Here is a 19,203-nt window from a genome sequence, read left to right on the forward strand (position 1 = left end):
TATATTGTAATTATATGTATATTATATAATTATGTATAGTTATAATTATATTGATTTTTATTAGGCATAAAGAGAGAAAACACATTTTCACAATACAGACGAGCAAGCTGTATGATTACAACAGAAATCCTGTGTAAATAACAAAGAAGATAACAAAGATTATTTAGACAAGGCGAACCAAGGCAACTTGTGTAGCATATTTCATGCACAAATAATTGAAAGCGCTTTACATAATGCATCAAATTCATGAAAACGAGAATAAAAAAAAAAAAACATTAAAATGCAAATTAAAAGAAAATAAACTTCTTCATAGAAAATTAAAAAGTGAACAGAGAGCAGAGAAATACATATAGGATGGGCAAAGGTGGTATATTAATTAGTTTCTTTTAATTCGCCCTTTTATTTCTTTATGCTATGGGACTGTAAAAATCCAGCAGACGAAAAAACTCAAATGGCAGCGAAAGCACAGGTGTATCTCATACCGTTAATAATAATGGCTGCGTTCCATTTAGGTGACTTAGTTTCACGGCTCTTGTATTGCATATGCCGTGACTGGCCTGGCTCCCCGGGACACGAAATGGAACACACCCAACACCCGTGAACAGAGCCGTTGCCATGGATGGCCGTTGCTCGGAGATAAAAAAATATCCGACCTAATACAGTGTCTTGTTTTGGTTCTGACCAGCAGGGGACAGAAGGAGTTAGACAGACACAGCCTCAAGTTGTGAAGGTAACCTACGCTTACACAGACCAACTTTATCACGCTTTCAAAGTTGTATTTCTTGCCTCTTGAGAAATGTAAAGTTAAGTCCAGTATTCACTCGCCTTTTAACTCCTTAGATAACCGTTTGCTAGTTTGACGCATTTTCATCAACTAACGAAACACTGGTTGCCAATATTAGTCGTTAACTGCAGGGAGGGTAAAGTTTTGTAGTGGGTGGTTTCGTGTAAATGATTAATAGCTGTAGTTTAAAAAGTATTTAATTTCTAAACAATGATTTCTATAATTGTAGTGGCCTGTAGCTGACTTTATTACTGTAAAGTTACATGAAAAAAAAGCGTAAAGGATGAAGCAAAAACAGAGGGGGAGACTAGCTGTATTGCACAGTTCAGATAGCTGTAGACACAGGTTTTCTCTGTGACCATTTACAAATTACCCTAAAATAGGATTCAAAACAAGAAGATTTCAAATAAAATTATTTATGTTGAGCAGTATTTTTCATCAAAATAAAAAATACATTTATTTCATACAGGATGTCAGCATGTCCAACATTAATCTGTGTTTAAAGTGTATTAAAAGCGTAACGCTACTTCTTTACAATATATTCTCTGTGACTATCCTCCAGAAAAAACATGTTCAAAAACACATAGTCCCTTATTTAGAGGATATCTATCTTTTCTGTTCATCGGTTCTTTTTTTTCATAATTCAGATTTTTTATGGGTAGCCGTGAAGGCAGCATCTGGCTCCTCTTTCACTCTCCTGCCGCGCAGGCGCACTAGCTGCATGCTAGCAAGATGGACAAGGTGTATACACCTCATAGAAGGTGTGTGTGTGTGTGTGTGTGTGTGTGTGTGTGTGTGTGTGTGTGTGTGTGTGTGTCCTAATTTGATTCATTTGGCAAATTTTGACATGTGAGAAGCATTATGATAGGGTGTCTTAACTGATTTTAATCTGTACTCTGGATACTTGAAAAATACACACTGCTACACACTGCTGTCCTATACAAAATGCTTTCAAGGACTGTTTCGAGAACTGTCAGGATTATAAGACTAACTCAGGCATTTAGGCAATATACTGTCCTACTTTGTGTCCTTCGTACAATAGTCTATGAAACACTTACACTTATACTTACTTATACTTATACTTATACTTGCAATAGTACTGATTTGTAATATAGCCTAACAAATATATTCATCATGGGGTATTAATATCTTTGTATTTTTTTATTAACTATGATATCATTTCTATGTTATCATAGTCAATGCTATGCATAAATAGGCTTCTGTAAAATTGTGACTGTGAGCACCACCTGCTGGAATCAAATTGAATTACACCAGTGCCTCATGAGTTAGTGAACACCACACAGTATGGTGTATTTTTCATGGTGGTTACCTTAATAAAAGTAACACCCAAAATAATGAAAGGTACGATGAAAGTCAACCAATGACATTTATGAGGCTTAATGTAAAATATTACTTTTAGTCATGAGAACACAGTAATTGTAAATGACAGAAGACACTTTTCTGTGTTACATAATGTGACAAAGGAGGATAAACACAAAGAGTTAAACGGACTGGGTGTGGCCAGGTCTGCATATCTTTCCATCAGTGCATTTCAAAGAAAAAAGTATGTTGGTTTAGCTTTTACTTCCTGATTCCTGTATTGAGACTTAGTCCCTAAAGAAAGGAAACTCATCACTAACAAATGTCAGCACTTACAGCAGCTGAGCACTGATAAGCATCTAACAAGAACATAAATGCCAAACAAGCAGCACAGAATAATTGACAGCCAGGGACATTTGAATAGATGGTAAGTAGGAGAAATAACTACCATATTTTACGGGATAGTGTAATGGGCTTTTATATACTGGTATGTATATACCATGTATATAAAAGCACAATGTAAAGTATAAGTAGAAACAGCAAATTATATTGAAATTTACACAGAAGTAGAAATAAATTAACATACTGTGTCTTTAAAAATGCTTTTTTTTTTTTCAAAGGTTTAACTCATGGATTATGAGCTGATGATCTTTTTGCTCACAGGTTGGTGCCTCTGGTTTGACTGTCCTTGCTGTTTGTCTTTGTGAAGCAGTTACAACTTAAGCAGACTTCACACAGTTCTGAATATAGGCATTTCTGCATTGGGTGGAACTAAGACAAAAAGGATTATTTATAGGCCAGAAATTACATAAAATGACAAAAAAATGTTACTTCATCATTTTTTTTTATATAACACAGTAAACCCCTGTCGAGTTTTTAGGGCAGGTCTGTAATAGGGCTGTAATTCCAAGTACAGAAAACATTGTAAGGTAGCTGGATTTTGACAGTAGTCAAAAGTGAAGATGGTATATGACAAAGAAAGTCAATGAATAGATCCAACCATACATTAGGGAGAAGTATATCTCAGCCTACTTTGAACACAGCAAATGTAATTGTACACATAGTTATACACATTCACATTTACAGATTGCTGTTTTATTGAAAAAGGGTAATGAGGGTAAAATAAATTTTAAAGCTTACTTGAGTCAAATTCTTCAACAGGTCATGTCTTCTGCTATTTTTTTACAGGTAGTTTAACTGGTTCTTCTTTCTGTTCTCAGTGACAGTGATTTACCAAGACAGACTGAAATTTGATCTCGCTTAAGCTGCAGTGAACAAATTATTAAGGTATTAGATCCAGCAACGCTGTCCAGGTTCAGTGGTGCATTTGTGCAGTCATGATACAATGCATCCCAGTCAATGATATAGTAGGAAATGTGGGAAGGGAATTTTTTTTACAGTGTTTAAATATCTCACTATTAATGAATGAGTAACCTAGGTAAAAATTAATCACAAGGTTTCTTAGTGGATGAGCAGTTTACAAAAAGATTTCTGCTCCATAGAAATTGCTGTGCAATGCTTGCAGATCAGCGATAGAGTACAAAAATTTCATAAATGAGGAAAAAGCTTTGTATGAGCACTTCACAAGAAAGTTCCTGCTCCTTACAAATTGCTGTTCTACGCTTGCAGATCAGAGTCGGCATACAGAAATCTCATGAATGAGGAAGAACCTTTGTAAAACCTCATGATAATGTTGCTGAACCCAGCTGATGCATAGTGCCTCTTGTTGGAGAAAAGGGAAGCAACATAAACCAGTTGTAAGTGGTAAAGCAAATTTATTAAAAGTAAGGAGGGTAAATGAAGGTACAATCAAAATGTGGGGGTAACTAAATGAGGGGGACAGGGAAAACAGACGCTGCTAAATCAAAAACAGATTATACAAAAGGAGGACTATATCTAAACAGGAGTTGCCAAACTTACTCTCTGAACTAAAAATGAAATGGGAAAAAAGAACCTGTCTGCACTGTTACTAAAGAAAGAAAAACACAGGAAGCAGCACCTAATAAACAGTTCTTCTATGTGTGAGATGCAGTCAGTAGGATTCTAACATTTGGCCCAGTCCCCAATAAACACTGCGAGTACCTCACAAATCTTATTCACAGTATTCACAAAAATGTCACGATTACCAAGAGGTACGATGGCAAGCTGTAGTCATGAATGTAATTCTGAATGACTGGGTGGCCAGGCCTTTGACAAAAAATATGCTTTGTTTTAGGAGCACTGGTCAGTGTTGTCTCTGCCCAAACTCGCCAGTACCACTTTGTGAGCACACCACTGAACTGGACCGAAGCTCAGAGCTTCTGCAGACAGGTCTACACTGACCTTGCCACCATAGAAAACACAGATGACGTCAGTGCCGTAAACGCCACAACATCGAACTACACAGGCAAGTTCTCAGTATTGGAATCATGTACTGTACATTTGGAGCAATCGCACAATTGCTAAAGACTACAATGTGTAATGTGAAAAATTGTTAATAGAGAAGACACATCAAAGTTTATTGCAGCTATTTTATATAATGAATGTCTTTTTGAACAGGCCAGGCTTGGATAGGTCTCTATGATGATTTGGTAAACAGCTGGAGATGGTCCTTAAATGACAGCAGCTTCTATGGTGAAGGAGAGACAGAGTTTAGAAATTGGTTTACACAACAGCCCAACAATCTGGAAGGACAACAGTACTGTGTGCGATTGCTTGGTGACTCTCAACACTTGGGCACATGGGACGACACTGAATGCCACAAGAATCATACTTTTGTTTGCTACAATGGTGAGTTTCTGTATCGAGTAAAAAATAATAGATTTCCTACATAGCATTCACAGAAATATTTTGCCACTTCTGCATATTTGTTATCTAGACATGGGATGAGCAATATTTTATCCCCCTGAAGCCATATCATCAGATCATCCTGCATTTCCTTATATTGATGCTCCTTTTTGTCTAACTTCTCTTCATCCTTATACTTCCAGGCACACTGAATGGCACATTGTCCTTTGTCAAGGTTGATAGATATTTGAACTGGACTGAGGCTCAGAGGTTCTGCAGGGAGAATTATGTCGATCTAGTCAGGTACGGTATGCACGAATGAACACTCCAAGATTTAATACACTACTGAGTTTTGTATTTTTCATCCTAAGTTTAAGGGCCATGGAGCTCTTTCATTTAGTAGTATTACAATGGTTATGATGATGATGGTGATTACCAGCACTATTAGTTTTAGACGTATACTAGCAGTTGTATACCTTAATTGTAAGGTGATTATATTTCTGACAGTTAAATGGCTATGTCCCCCATATGGTTGAACATATTACCAAATTCTCAAATAACCACACAAGGCTCTATATTTTCAAACAGTCACTATTGCAATGGATTTTCTTTGTGTCTGTTATGTTCTTGTGAGTTAGGCTCAACTTTGATGTGTATATGTTACTGTGTGTTTTGCAGTATAAGAAATCAGACAGAAAATGACATAATCACAAACATAACAGATGGGAACTTTGTGTGGATCGGTCTGCATCGGGAGAAACTGTGGTCTGACGGAAGCACCTCTCTGTTCCGACACTGGGCCAGTGGACAACCAAACTCTGACGGAGAACAATGCGTCACCACATCATTCAATGACTCAGGACTGTGGTCAGATGATAGTTGTTCCCTCAGTTTCCCATTCATCTGTTTCAGAACAAGTAATACATCCTATTTCTATTCTCACATACTGTGTAGAGGTTCATTGTTGGATCAAGGAAGTTTCCAATATATATTAGCAAATACTCATTCCACAATAAACCTGGAAATCCACTTCACATACGACAGGTCAAATTCACATACGACAGTATTAAAAAAAGCATATTGTTAACATAAAGAAAGGATATCTTTCTCTTCAAGGTGAATTATTTTCCTTTAGTAAAATTGCACAAAAACACCAAAGTCAAGCCAAATCAAATCAAGCCATATAATCTCATTGCAGAATTGTGCTATTGAAACAATTGTTTTAGAACAAGAAGCACATCAAAAAAAGTCTTCGACAATCTCAACATCACTGAAGATAAAAACTGGATTATTTCTAACATTTCAGACTAATGAGCAAAACCATACTCTTGATCTATATTTTACCCAAATATTTCTTGTTAGGATATCATTTGATCTGAGAAAGCATGGAGTTAGATTGCATTTACACTGTGGGGGTGGGTCATCAATGGATATAGTGATTATATCAGTGACATAGTAAGTCAGCAGGATGTACCAGAATATATTATGTGTTACATCAAACATCTTATGAATTAGGAAAGTAACAATTCTTGAATAATCTCGCTTCAATGATTTCAGTCTTATACAATAAGTTATCCTCTTTGTCTCAGTCCCACCCAATGCAGAAAACTTCAGATCAATAGGACAAGATGAGACCAGTATCACTCTGCAGTGGAACAAAGTGAACAACAACGTCAGCTTTATTCTCCAGTTTAATGGCTCAGAGATAAACATCACTGCACCAGATGGAGATGGACCAGTAACTCACACAGTCTCATCTCTCACTGCCGGAACCAAATACTCATTCACTCTCTTCTCTGTGCTGGAGAACGTCAGAAGCAGTGGAGTAAACATCACTGCAGTTACTGGTGAGACATTTAATTTCATTACTGTGTTATGAACCAAACATAATACTCTGTTATATATTAGCTGTGTACATAAAGCAATATTTTGGATAATAAAAGATATCTTTAAATGTCTGGATCAAAGAAATAATCGTGTAGTTGTATAAAGGTTCATGTCTTAGTTTTCAATAATGTGCAGCAGCGAGCCAATCAGTTATAAGTAGCCATTGCTGTTAGCAGCCATAATTGCAAGTAGCAAAAGCAAGCAGTTAGCAGTGCCACTAGATTAAATTGAACCACTTGTGGCTGACAGCTGGTGTTACTGTTAAATATCTTACATATTGCACAGCTACTGGACAATAAACTATACTTACTAACAGTATTGCGAAGAAGGGGCAACAGACTGCTGCAGCAGGAATTTAAACATACAGCTCTGTTACAGTAATCAAGACTACTCAGGAGACCATCCTTTCTTGATAGAGTAACTCACTTCTCTTTTTTCTGTCTCAGCTCCTTTAAACGCAGAAAACTTCAGATCAACAGTCTGTTGTATCAGTCATTAATGTGACTGTGACTCTGTTGTTGTGTGTTCACTAGATACATTTCTAAATATGGCTGGTGGAACATATGAAGAATGACACGTGTAACCTAGAAATAGATTTATACCAATTTATAAGATTTTTAAATTCTCTTCCAGTGTGGATGTACTTACTAACCAGATAGCAGCAGGAAAATCAGTGACCAGTCACCGTGACTTAAACTATGCAAAAGATGTTTATTAAAGAAAGAGTAAATCATTTTCAGATTACAATATTGACAACTACTTTACAATGAACATTAGTAACTAGCAGCAATAGCACATGAACAAGAACACTAGATGTGTGGTGTGAGCACTGAAATTGTAAAATACTCTGTTGTGAGTATCTGTATGTGTGGTGCTCAGTGAGATCTGCTAATGAGCAGCTAATTGGAGTGACATTTGACCTTTTCACTGTGCTATGAACCAAACATAATTCTCTGTTACATATTAGCATTGTACATAAAGCAACATTTTGAAGATAGCTTCAACTGTGTATTATAGACATAATCCTATATTTGATAATGGTCCACAGTTTGCAATAATGTGCAGCAGCTAGCCAATCAATACCAGTGATAAGTAGCCATTGCTGTTAGCAGCCATAATTGCAAATAGCAAAAGCAAGCAGTAAGCAGCACCAGTAGATTAAATTTAAAAGCTTGTGGCTGAGAGCTGGAGTTCATTTTTAATATCTTACCGAGAGCACAGCTACTGGACAATGAATTGTACTTACTAACAGTGACTGTAAAGAAGGGGCAACAGATTGCTGCAGCAGGTATTTAGATATACAGCTCTGTTACAGTAATCAAGACTACTCAGAAGACCATCCTTTCTTGATACAGTAAATGGTTTCATTTTTTCCTGTCTCAGCTCCTTTAAACGCAGAAAACTTCAGATCAACAGGACAAGATGAGACCAGTATCACTCTGCAGTGGAACAAAGTGAACAACAACGTCAGCTTTATTCTCCAGTTTAATGGTACAGAGATAAACATCACTGCACCAGATGGAGATGGACCAGTAACTCACACAGTCTCATCTCTCACTGCTGGAACCAAATACACATTCACTCTCTTCTCTGTGTTTGAGAACATCAGAAGCAGTGGAGTAAACATCACTACATTTACTGGTGAGACATTTAATTTCATTACTGTGTTATGAACCAAACATAAAGGTCTTGTATTTGCATTGTATATAAGGCAACTTTTTAGATGATTGAAGACTTGTTGAAATATGTGTAACATAGATATAGTTCTAGTTATCTAAGGGTTCAGTTATTAATTTGTTGGTCAATACCAGTTATAAGTAGCCTTTGCTAATAGAAGCCATAACTGCAAGTAGCAAAACAGGCAGTTAGCAGCAATGGATCAAATTGAACCACTTTTGGCTGAGAGCTGGTGATATTTTTTAATATCTTGTCTTGGGTGCAGCTATTGGACAATAAATTGTATTTATTAAAATAAATTTAAACTTCAGCTCCAGTTCTCAGCCAATGACTCTGCTTCTGTCTGGAAAGGGCTCAGAAAGATCACAAACTACAAACCTAAACCCCCCCACTCCATTAACGACTTCCGTCTGGCCAACGATCTGAATGAGTTCTACTGCCGCTTTGAAAGACAGTGGGACAAGCCTGACACTAACCTCCACATCATAGCCACATCAGAACCCCCCTCCTCCCCTACCAAAGGAACGTCTCTCTCTATCCTGGAGAGAGATGTCAACAGGCTTTTTAAGAAGCAGAACCCCCGCAAAGCAGCCGGTCCTGACTCTGTCTCTCCATCATCCCTGAAGCACTGTGCTGATCAGCTGTCTCCAGTGTTCACAGACATCTTCAACACCTCACTGGAGACCTGCCACGTGCCAGCCTGCTTCAAATCCTCCACCATCATCCCTGTCCCCAAAAAACCAAGGCCCACAGGTCTAAATGACTATAGACCCATTGCCCTGACCTCTGTGGTCATGAAATCATTTGAGCACCTTGTCCTGTCCCATCTCAAATCCATCACTGACCCACTCCTGGACCCCCTGCAGTTCGCCTACAGAGCCAACAGGTCTGTAGATGACGCCGTCAACATGGCTCTCCACTTCGTCCTCCAGCACCTGGACTCCTCAGGGACCTATGCCAGGATCCTGTTTGTGGACTTCAGCTCTGCCTTCAACACCATCATCCCGGCTCTGCTGCAGGACAAGCTCTCCCAGCTGAGCGTGCCTGACTCCACCTGCAGGTGGATCACCGACTTCCTGTCTCACAGGAGGCAGCAGGTGAAGCTAGGAAAGCATGTGTCTGACTCCCAGACCATCAGCACTGGATCCCCACAAGGCTGCGTTCTTTCTCCTCTGCTCTTCTCCCTGTACACCAACACCTGCACCTCCAGCCATCAGTCTGTCAAGCTCCTGAAGTTTGCAGACGACACCACTCTCATTGGACTCATCTCTGATGGCGATGAGTCTGCCTACAGGTGGGAGACTGACCGTCTGGTGACCTGGTGCAGGCAGAACAACCTAGAGCTAAACGCTCTGAAGACAGTGGGAATGATAGTGGACTTCAGGAAGAGCCCAGCCCCACCCACCCCCATCACCCTGTGTGACTCCCCCGTGGCTACCGTGGAGCATTTTCGCTTCTTGGGAACCACCATCACACAGGATCTCAAATGGGAGCTAAACATCAGCTCCCTCATCAAAAAAGCTCAGCAGAGGATGTATTTCCTGAGGCAATTGAAGAAGTTAAACCTGCCAAGGACTATGATGGTGAACTTCTACACCTCCATCATTGAGTCCATCCTCACCTCCTCCATCACCATCTGGTACGCTGCTGCCACGGAGAGGGACAATAACAGACTGCAGCGTATCATCCACTCTGCTGAGAAGGTGATTGGCTGCAATCTTCCGTCCCTCCAGGACCTGTACACCTCAAGGACTCTGAGGCGTGCAGGGAAGATTGTAGCTGACTCCTCCCACCCTGGACACAAACTCTTTGTGACACTCCCCTCTGGCGGGAGGCTGCGGTCCTTCAGGACCAAAACCTCTCGCCACAAAAATAGCTTCTTCCCATCTGCTATTAGCCTTATCAACAAGGCTAGAGAGCCCCACTGTTGCTGATCAATTGCACCAATCACCAGAAAAAATTCCTTGTATGTGAAAACATACTTGGCAATAAAACTGATTCTGATTCTGATTCTGATTCTGATTCTGATTTACTAACAGTTATACTTAGGAAGGAGCAACAGATGGATTCAACAGGAATTTAAATATACAGCTCTGTTACAGGAGTCAAGACTGTTCTGAAGACACTCCTTTCTTGATAGAGTAACTCACTTCTCTTTTTTCTGTCTCAGCTCCTTTAAATGCAGAAAACTTCAGATCAACAGGACAAGATGAGACCAGTATCACTCTGCAGTGGAACAAAGTGAACAATAATGTCAGCTTTATTCTCCAGTTTAATGGTACAGAGATAAACATCACTGCACCAGATGGAGATGGACCAGTAACTCACACAGTCTCATCTCTCACTGCTGGAACTAAATACACATTCACTCTCTTCTCTGTGTTTGAGAACGTCAGGAGCAGTGGAGTAAACATCACTGCTGTTACTGGTGAGATATTTGACCTTTTCACTGTGAGACTAATGTGACTTTAACTCTGTTATTGTGTGTTCATTAGATACAAATGTAAACATACCTGATGGTAAAACACAAGATCAATGCCTTATGTGTACCAAAAATCGATTTATACCATTTTAATGATTTTTAAATTATCTTCCAGTGTGGATGTACTTACTAACCAGATAGCAGCAGGAAAAGCAGTAACCAGTCACCGTGACTGAAACTATTCAAAATGTAGATGAAAGAAAGTATAAATCATTTTTTAAATTTCAACATCAACATCTACTTTACAATGAATATTAGTCACAAGCAGTGATAGTACATGAAAAAGAACAACAGATATGTGGTGTGGGCACTGAAATAGTAAAATACTCTGTGAGTATGTGCATACTGGTGTTCAGCAAGATCTGCTAATGAGCAGTTAATATGGGTAGCTCAAATAAGATCATTCTCCTACTTGAAACTTTTTATGATAATGATACAAAATGCAGAACAATTCAACATAAACAACAAAAACATGTTTAAAGAATTGGTTAACTTCCTTTGATTCTCTTTTCCTGTCTCAGCTCCTTTAAACGCAGAAAACTTCAGATCAACAGGACAAGATGTGACCAGTATCACTCTGCAGTGGAACAAAGTGAACAACAACGTCAGCTTTATTCTCCAGTTTAATGGTACAGAGATAAACATCACTGCACCAGATGGAGATGGACCAGTAACTCACACAGTCTCATCTCTCACTGCTGGAACCAAATACACATTCACTCTCTTCTCTGTGTTTGAGAACATCAGAAGCAGTGGAGTGAACATCACTGCAGTTACTGGTGAGATATTTAATTTCATTACTGTGTTATGAACCAAACATAAAGGTCTTGTATTAGCATTGTACATAAGGCAACTTTTTAGATGATCGAAGACTTGTCGAACTGTGTGTAACATAGATATAGTTCTAGTTATCTGAGGGTTCAGTTATTAATTTACTTGTCAATACCACTTATTAGTAGCCTTTGCTAATAGAAGCCATAACTGCAAGTAGCAAAAAAGCAGTTAGCAGCAATGGATCAAATTGAACCACTTTTGGCTGAGAGCTGGTGATATTTTTTTAACATCTTGTCTTGGGTGCAGCTATTGGACAATAAATTGTATTTACTAACAGTTATACTTAGGAAGGAGCAACAGATGGATTCACAGGAATTTAAATATACAGCTCTGTTACAGGAGTCAAGACTGTTCTGAAGACACTCCTTTCTTGATAGAGTAACTCACTTCTCTTTTTTCTGTCTCAGCTCCTCCAAATGCAGGAAACTTCATATCAACAGGACAAGATGAGACCAGTATCACTCTGCAGTGGAACAAAGTGAACAATAATGTCAGCTTTATTCTCCAGTTTAATGGTACAGAGATAAACATCACTGCACCAGGTGGAGATGGACCAGTAACTCACACAGTCTCATCTCTCACTGCTGGAACCAAATACACATTCACTCTCTTCTCTGTGTTTGAGAACGTCAGAAGCAGTGGAGTAAACATCACTGCTGTTACTGGTGAGATATTTGACCTTTTCACTGTGAGACTAATGTGACTTTAACTCTGTTATTGTGTGTTCATTAGATACAAATGTAAACATACCTGATGGTAAAACACAAGATCAATGCCTTATGTGTACCAAAAATCGATTTATACCATTTTAATGATTTTTAAATTATCTTCCAGTGTGGATGTACTTACTAACCAGATAGCAGCAGGAAAAGCAGTAACCAGTCACCGTGACTGAAACTATTCAAAATGTAGATGAAAGAAAGTATAAATCATTTTTTAAATTTCAACATCAACATCTACTTTACAATGAATATTAGTCACAAGCAGTGATAGTACATGAAAAAGAACAACAGATATGTGGTGTGGGCACTGAAATAGTAAAATACTCTGTGAGTATGTGCATACTGGTGTTCAGCAAGATCTGCTAATGAGCAGTTAATATGGGTAGCTCAAATAAGATCATTCTCCTACTTGAAACTTTTTATGATAATGATACAAAATGCAGAACAATTCAACATAAACAACAAAAACATGTTTAAAGAATTGGTTAACTTCCTTTGATTCTCTTTTCCTGTCTCAGCTCCTTTAAACGCAGAAAACTTCAGATCAACAGGACAAGATGTGACCAGTATCACTCTGCAGTGGAACAAAGTGAACAACAACGTCAGCTTTATTCTCCAGTTTAATGGTACAGAGATAAACATCACTGCACCAGATGGAGATGGACCAGTAACTCACACAGTCTCATCTCTCACTGCTGGAACCAAATACACATTCACTCTCTTCTCTGTGTTTGAGAACATCAGAAGCAGTGGAGTGAACATCACTGCAGTTACTGGTGAGATATTTAATTTCATTACTGTGTTATGAACCAAACATAAAGGTCTTCTATTAGCATTGTACATAGGACAACTTTTTAAATGATCGAAGACTTGTCGAAATGTGTGTAACATAGATATAGTTCTAGTTATCTAAGGGTTCAGTTATTAATTTACTTGTCAATACCACTTATTAGTAGCCTTTGCTAATAGAAGCCATAACTGCAAGTAGCAAAAAAAGCAGTTAGCAGCAATGGATCAAATTGAACCACTTTTGGCTGAGAGCTGGTGATATTTTTTAACATCTTGTCTTGGGTGCAGCTATTGGACAATAAATTGTATTTACTAACAGTTATACTTAGGAAGGAGCAACAGATGGATTCACAGGAATTTAAATATACAGCTCTGTTACAGGAGTCAAGACTGTTCTGAAGACACTCCTTTCTTGATAGAGTAACTCACTTCTCTTTTTTCTGTCTCAGCTCCTCCAAATGCAGGAAACTTCATATCAACAGGACAAGATGAGACCAGTATCACTCTGCAGTGGAACAAAGTGAACAACAACGTCAGCTTTATTCTCCAGTTTAATGGTACAGAGATAAACATCACTGCACCAGATGGAGATGGACCAGTAACTCACACAGTCTCATCTCTCACTGCTGGAACCAAATACACATTCACTCTCTTCTCTGTGTTTGAGAACGTCAGGAGCAGTGGAGTGAACATCACTGCAGTTACTGGTGAGACATTTAATTTCATTACTGTGTTATGAACCAAACATAAAGGTTTTGTATTAGCATTGTACATAAGGCAACTTTTTAGATAACAGAAGATTTGTTCAAATGTGTGTATCACAGAATTTATTCTGGTTATCTACGGGTTCAGGTATTAATTTGCTGATCAATACCAGTTATAAGTAGTCATTTCTAATAAAAGCCTTCATAGCAAGTAGAAAAACAAGTAGTTAGCAGCAGCAGTGGATTAAATTAAACTACTTATGGCTGACAGCTGGAATAATCTTTTAGTATCTTGCCTTGGGCACAGCTACTGGACAATGAATTGTTCTAAATAACAGTAATTGTTAAGAAGGGGCAACAGATTGTTGCAGCAGGTATTTAGATATACAGCTCAGTTACAGTAATCAAGACTGTTCAGGAGACCATCCTTTCTTGACACAGTAACTCACTTCTCTTTTTTCTGTCTCAGCTCCTTTAAATGCAGAAAACTTCAGATCAACAGGACAAGATGAGACCAGTATCACTCTGCAGTGGAACAAAGTGAACAATAATGTCAGCTTCATTCTCCAGTTTAATGGCTCAGAGATAAACATCACTGCACCAGATGGAGATGGACCAGTAACTCACACAGTCTCATCTCTCACTGCCGGAACCAAATACACATTCACTCTCTTCTCTGTGTTTGAGAACGTCAGGAGCAGTGGAGTAAACATCACTGCAGTTACTGGTGAGACATTTGACTTTTTCACTGTGGGACTAATGTGACTTTAACTCTGTTATTGTGTGTTCATTAGATCCAAATGTAAACACACCTGATGGTCAGACATAAGATCAATGTCTACTATGTCCCAGAAATCGATTTATACCATTTTAATGATTTTTTGATTATCTTCCAGTGTGGATGTACTTACTAACCAGATAGCAGCAGGAAAAGCAGTGACCAGTCACCGTGACTGAAACTATTCAAAATGTAGATGAAAGAAAGTATAAATCATTTTTTAAATTTCAACATCATCATCTACTTTACAATGAATATTAGCCACAAGCAGTGATAGTACATGAAAAAGAACAACAGATATGTGGTGTGGGCACTAAAATAGTAAAATACTCTGTGAGTATGTGCATACTGGTGTTCAGCAAGATCTGCTAATGAGCAGTTAATATGGGTAGCTCAAATAAGATCATGCTCCTACTTGAAACTTTTTATGATAATGATACAAAATGCAGAACAATTCAACATAAACAACAAAAACATGTTCAAAGAATTGGTAAACTTCCTTTGATTCTCTTTTCCTGTCTCAGCTCCTTTAAACGCAGAAAACTTCAGATCAACAGGACAAGATGTGACCAGTATCACTCTGCAGTGGAACAAAGTGAACAACAACGTCAGCTTTATTCTCCAGTTTAATGGTACAGAGATAAACATCACTGCACCAGATGGAGATGGACCAGTAACTCACACAGTCTCATCTCTCACTGCTGGAACCAAATACACATTCACTCTCTTCTCTGTGTTTGAGAACGTCAGGAGCAGTGGAGTAAACATCACTGCAGTTACTGGTGAGACATTTGACTTTTTCACTGTGGGACTAATGTGACTTTAACTCTGTTATTGTGTGTTCATTAGATCCAAATGTAAACACACCTGATGGTCAGACATAAGATCAATGTCTACTATGTCCCAGAAATCGATTTATACCATTTTAATGATTTTTTGATTATCTTCCAGTGTGGATGTACTTACTAACCAGATAGCAGCAGGAAAAGCAGTAACCAGTCACCGTGACTGAAACTATTCAAAATGTAGATGAAAGAAAGTATAAATCATTTTTTAAATTTCAACATCATCATCTACTTTACAATGAATATTAGCCACAAGCAGTGATAGTACATGAAAAAGAACAACAGATATGTGGTGTGGGCACTAAAATAGTAAAATACTCTGTGAGTATGTGCATACTGGTGTTCAGCAAGATCTGCTAATGAGCAGTTAATATGGGTAGCTCAAATAAGATCATTCTCCTACTTGAAACTTTTTATGATAATGATACAAAATGCAGAACAATTCAACATAAACAACAAAAACATGTTTAAAGAATTGGTTAACTTCCTTTGATTCTCTTTTCCTGTCTCAGCTCCTTTAAACGCAGAAAACTTCAGATCAACAGGACAAGATGAGACCAGTATCACTCTGCAGTGGAACAAAGTGAACAACAACGTCAGCTTTATTCTCCAATTTAATGGTACAGAGATAAACATCACTGCACCAGATGGAGATGGACCAGTAACTCACACAGTCTCATCTCTCACTGCTGGAACCAAATACACATTCACTCTCTTCTCTGTGTTTGAGAACGTCAGAAGCAGTGGAGTAAACATCACAGCAGTTACTGGTGAGACATTTAATTTCATTATTGTGTTACGAACCAAACATAAAGGTCTCGTATTAGCATTGTACATAAGGCAACTTTTTAGATGATTGAAGACTTGTTGAAATGTGTGTAACATAGATATAATTCTAGTTATCTACGGGTTCAGGTATTAATTTGCTGATCAATACCAGTTATAAGTAGTCATTTCTAATAAAAGCCTTCATAGCAAGTAGAAAAACAAGTAGTTAGCAGCAGCAGTGGATTAAATTAAACTACTTATGGCTGACAGCTGGAATAATCTTTTAGTATCTTGCCTTGGGCACAGCTACTGGACAATGAATTGTTCTAAATAACAGTAATTGTTAAGAAGGGGCAACAGATTGTTGCAGCAGGTATTTAGATATACAGCTCAGTTACAGTAATCAAGACTGTTCAGGAGACCATCCTTTCTTGACACAGTAACTCACTTCTCTTTTTTCTGTCTCAGCTCCTTTAAATGCAGAAAACTTCAGATCAACAGGACAAGATGAGACCAGTATCACTCTGCAGTGGAACAAAGTGAACAATAATGTCAGCTTCATTCTCCAGTTTAATGGCTCAGAGATAAACATCACTGCACCAGATGGAGATGGACCAGTAACTCACACAGTCTCATCTCTCACTGCCGGAACCAAATACACATTCACTCTCTTCTCTGTGTTTGAGAACGTCAGGAGCAGTGGAGTAAACATCACTGCAGTTACTGGTGAGACATTTGACTTTTTCACTGTGGGACTAATGTGACTTTAACTCTGTTATTGTGTGTTCATTAGATCCAAATGTAAACACACCTGATGGTCAGACATAAGATCAATGTCTACTATGTCCCAGAAATCGATTTATACCATTTTAATGATTTTTTGATTATCTTCCAGTGTGGATGTACTTACTAACCAGATAGCAGCAGGAAAAGCAGTGACCAGTCACCGTGACTGAAACTATTCAAAATGTAGATGAAAGAAAGTATAAATCATTTTTTAAATTTCAACATCATCATCTACTTTACAATGAATATTAGCCACAAGCAGTGATAGTACATGAAAAAGAACAACAGATATGTGGTGTGGGCACTAAAATAGTAAAATACTCTGTGAGTATGTGCATACTGGTGTTCAGCAAGATCTGCTAATGAGCAGTTAATATGGGTAGCTCAAATAAGATCATGCTCCTACTTGAAACTTTTTATGATAATGATACAAAATGCAGAACAATTCAACATAAACAACAAAAACATGTTCAAAGAATTGGTAAACTTCCTTTGATTCTCTTTTCCTGTCTCAGCTCCTTTAAACGCAGAAAACTTCAGATCAACAGGACAAGATGTGACCAGTATCACTCTGCAGTGGAACAAAGTGAACAACAACGTCAGCTTTATTCTCCAGTTTAATGGTACAGAGATAAACATCACTGCACCAGATGGAGATGGACCAGTAACTCACACAGTCTCATCTCTCACTGCTGGAACCAAATACACATTCACTCTCTTCTCTGTGTTTGAGAACGTCAGAAGCAGTGGAGTGAACATCACTGCAGTTACTGGTGAGATAATTTATTTCATTACTGTGTTTTGAACCAAACATAAAGGTCTCGTATTAGCATTGTACATAGGGCAACTTTTTAGAAAACAGAAGATTTGTTGAAATGTGTGTATCACAGAAATTATTCTGGTTATCTACGGGTTCAGGTATTAATTTGCTGATCAATACCAGTTATGAGTAGTCATTTCTAATAAAAGCCATCATAGCAAGTAGAAAAACAAGTAGTTAGCCGCAGCAGTGGATTAAATAAAACTACTTGTGGCTGACAGCTGAAATAAGCTTTTAGTATCTTGCCTTGGGTGCAGCTACTGGACAATGAATTGTTCTAAATAACAGTAATTGTAAAGAAGGGGCGACAGATTTTTGCAGCAGGTATTTAGATATACAGCTCAGTTACAGTAATCAAGACTGTTCAGGAGACCATCCTTTCTTGATACAGTAACTCACTTCTCTTTTTTCTGTCTCAGCTCCTTTAAACGCAGAAAACTTCAGATCAACAGGACAAGATGAGACCAGTATCACTCTGCAGTGGAACAAAGTGAACAACAACGTCAGCTTTATTCTCCAGTTTAATGGTACAGAGATAAACATCACTGCACCAGATGGAGATGGACCAGTAACTCACACAGTCTCATCTCTCACTGCTGGAACCAAATACACATTCACTCTCTTCTCTGTGTTTGAGAACATCAGAAGCAGTGGAGTGAACATCACTGCAGTTACTGGTGAGACATTTAATTTCATTACTGTGTTATGAACCAAACATAGAGGTCTTGTATTAGCATTGTACATAGGACAACTTTTTAGATGATCGAAGACTTGTTGAAATGTGTGTAACATAGATATAATTCTAGTTATCTGAGGGTTCAGGTATGAATTTGCTGATCAATACCATTTATAAGTTGCCATTTCTAAGAAAAGCCATCATAGCAAGCAGAAAAACAAGCAGTTAGCAGCAGCAGTGGATTAAATAAAACTACTTGTGGCTGACAGCTGGAATAATCTTTTAGTATCTTGCCTTGGGCACAGCTACTGGACAATGAATTGTTCTAAATAACAGTAATTGTAAAGAAGGGGCAACAGGTTGTTGCAGCAGGTATTTAGATATACAGCTCAGTTACAGTAATCAAGACTGTTCAGGAGACCATCCTTTCTTGACACAGTAACTCACTTCTCTTTTTTCTGTCTCAGCTCCTTTAAATGCAGAAAACTTCAGATCAACAGGACAAGATGAGACCAGCATCACTCTGCAGTGGAACAAAGTGAATAATAATGTCAGCTTTATTCTC

General features: G+C 38.2%; 1 protein-coding gene across 1 annotated transcript; it reads left to right on the forward strand.

Annotated features, from left to right (window-relative positions):
- The first annotated feature begins 616 nt into the window (after positions 1–616).
- LOC139621382 (receptor-type tyrosine-protein phosphatase eta-like) lies at positions 617–17,614 on the forward strand. Its single transcript, XM_071477859.1, has 18 exons — positions 617–730; positions 2,725–2,767; positions 4,320–4,490; positions 4,643–4,873; positions 5,074–5,173; positions 5,549–5,787; positions 6,460–6,717; positions 8,141–8,398; positions 10,605–10,862; positions 11,438–11,695; positions 12,158–12,415; positions 12,991–13,248; positions 13,711–13,968; positions 14,435–14,692; positions 15,268–15,525; positions 16,101–16,358; positions 16,825–17,082; positions 17,252–17,614. Exons 2-18 carry the CDS (start codon positions 2,734–2,736, stop codon positions 17,275–17,277), a joined length of 3,639 nt encoding a protein of 1,212 aa, XP_071333960.1. The 5' UTR covers positions 617–730; positions 2,725–2,733; the 3' UTR covers positions 17,278–17,614.
- Positions 17,615–19,203: the final 1,589 nt, after the last annotated feature.

This window comes from Trachinotus anak, unplaced genomic scaffold, assembly GCF_046630095.1.
Source record: "Trachinotus anak isolate AG129_WGS33_773 ecotype Australia unplaced genomic scaffold, CSIRO_AGI_Tana_v1 ptg000005l, whole genome shotgun sequence".
Classification (NCBI taxonomy): domain Eukaryota; kingdom Metazoa; phylum Chordata; class Actinopteri; order Carangiformes; family Carangidae; genus Trachinotus; species Trachinotus anak.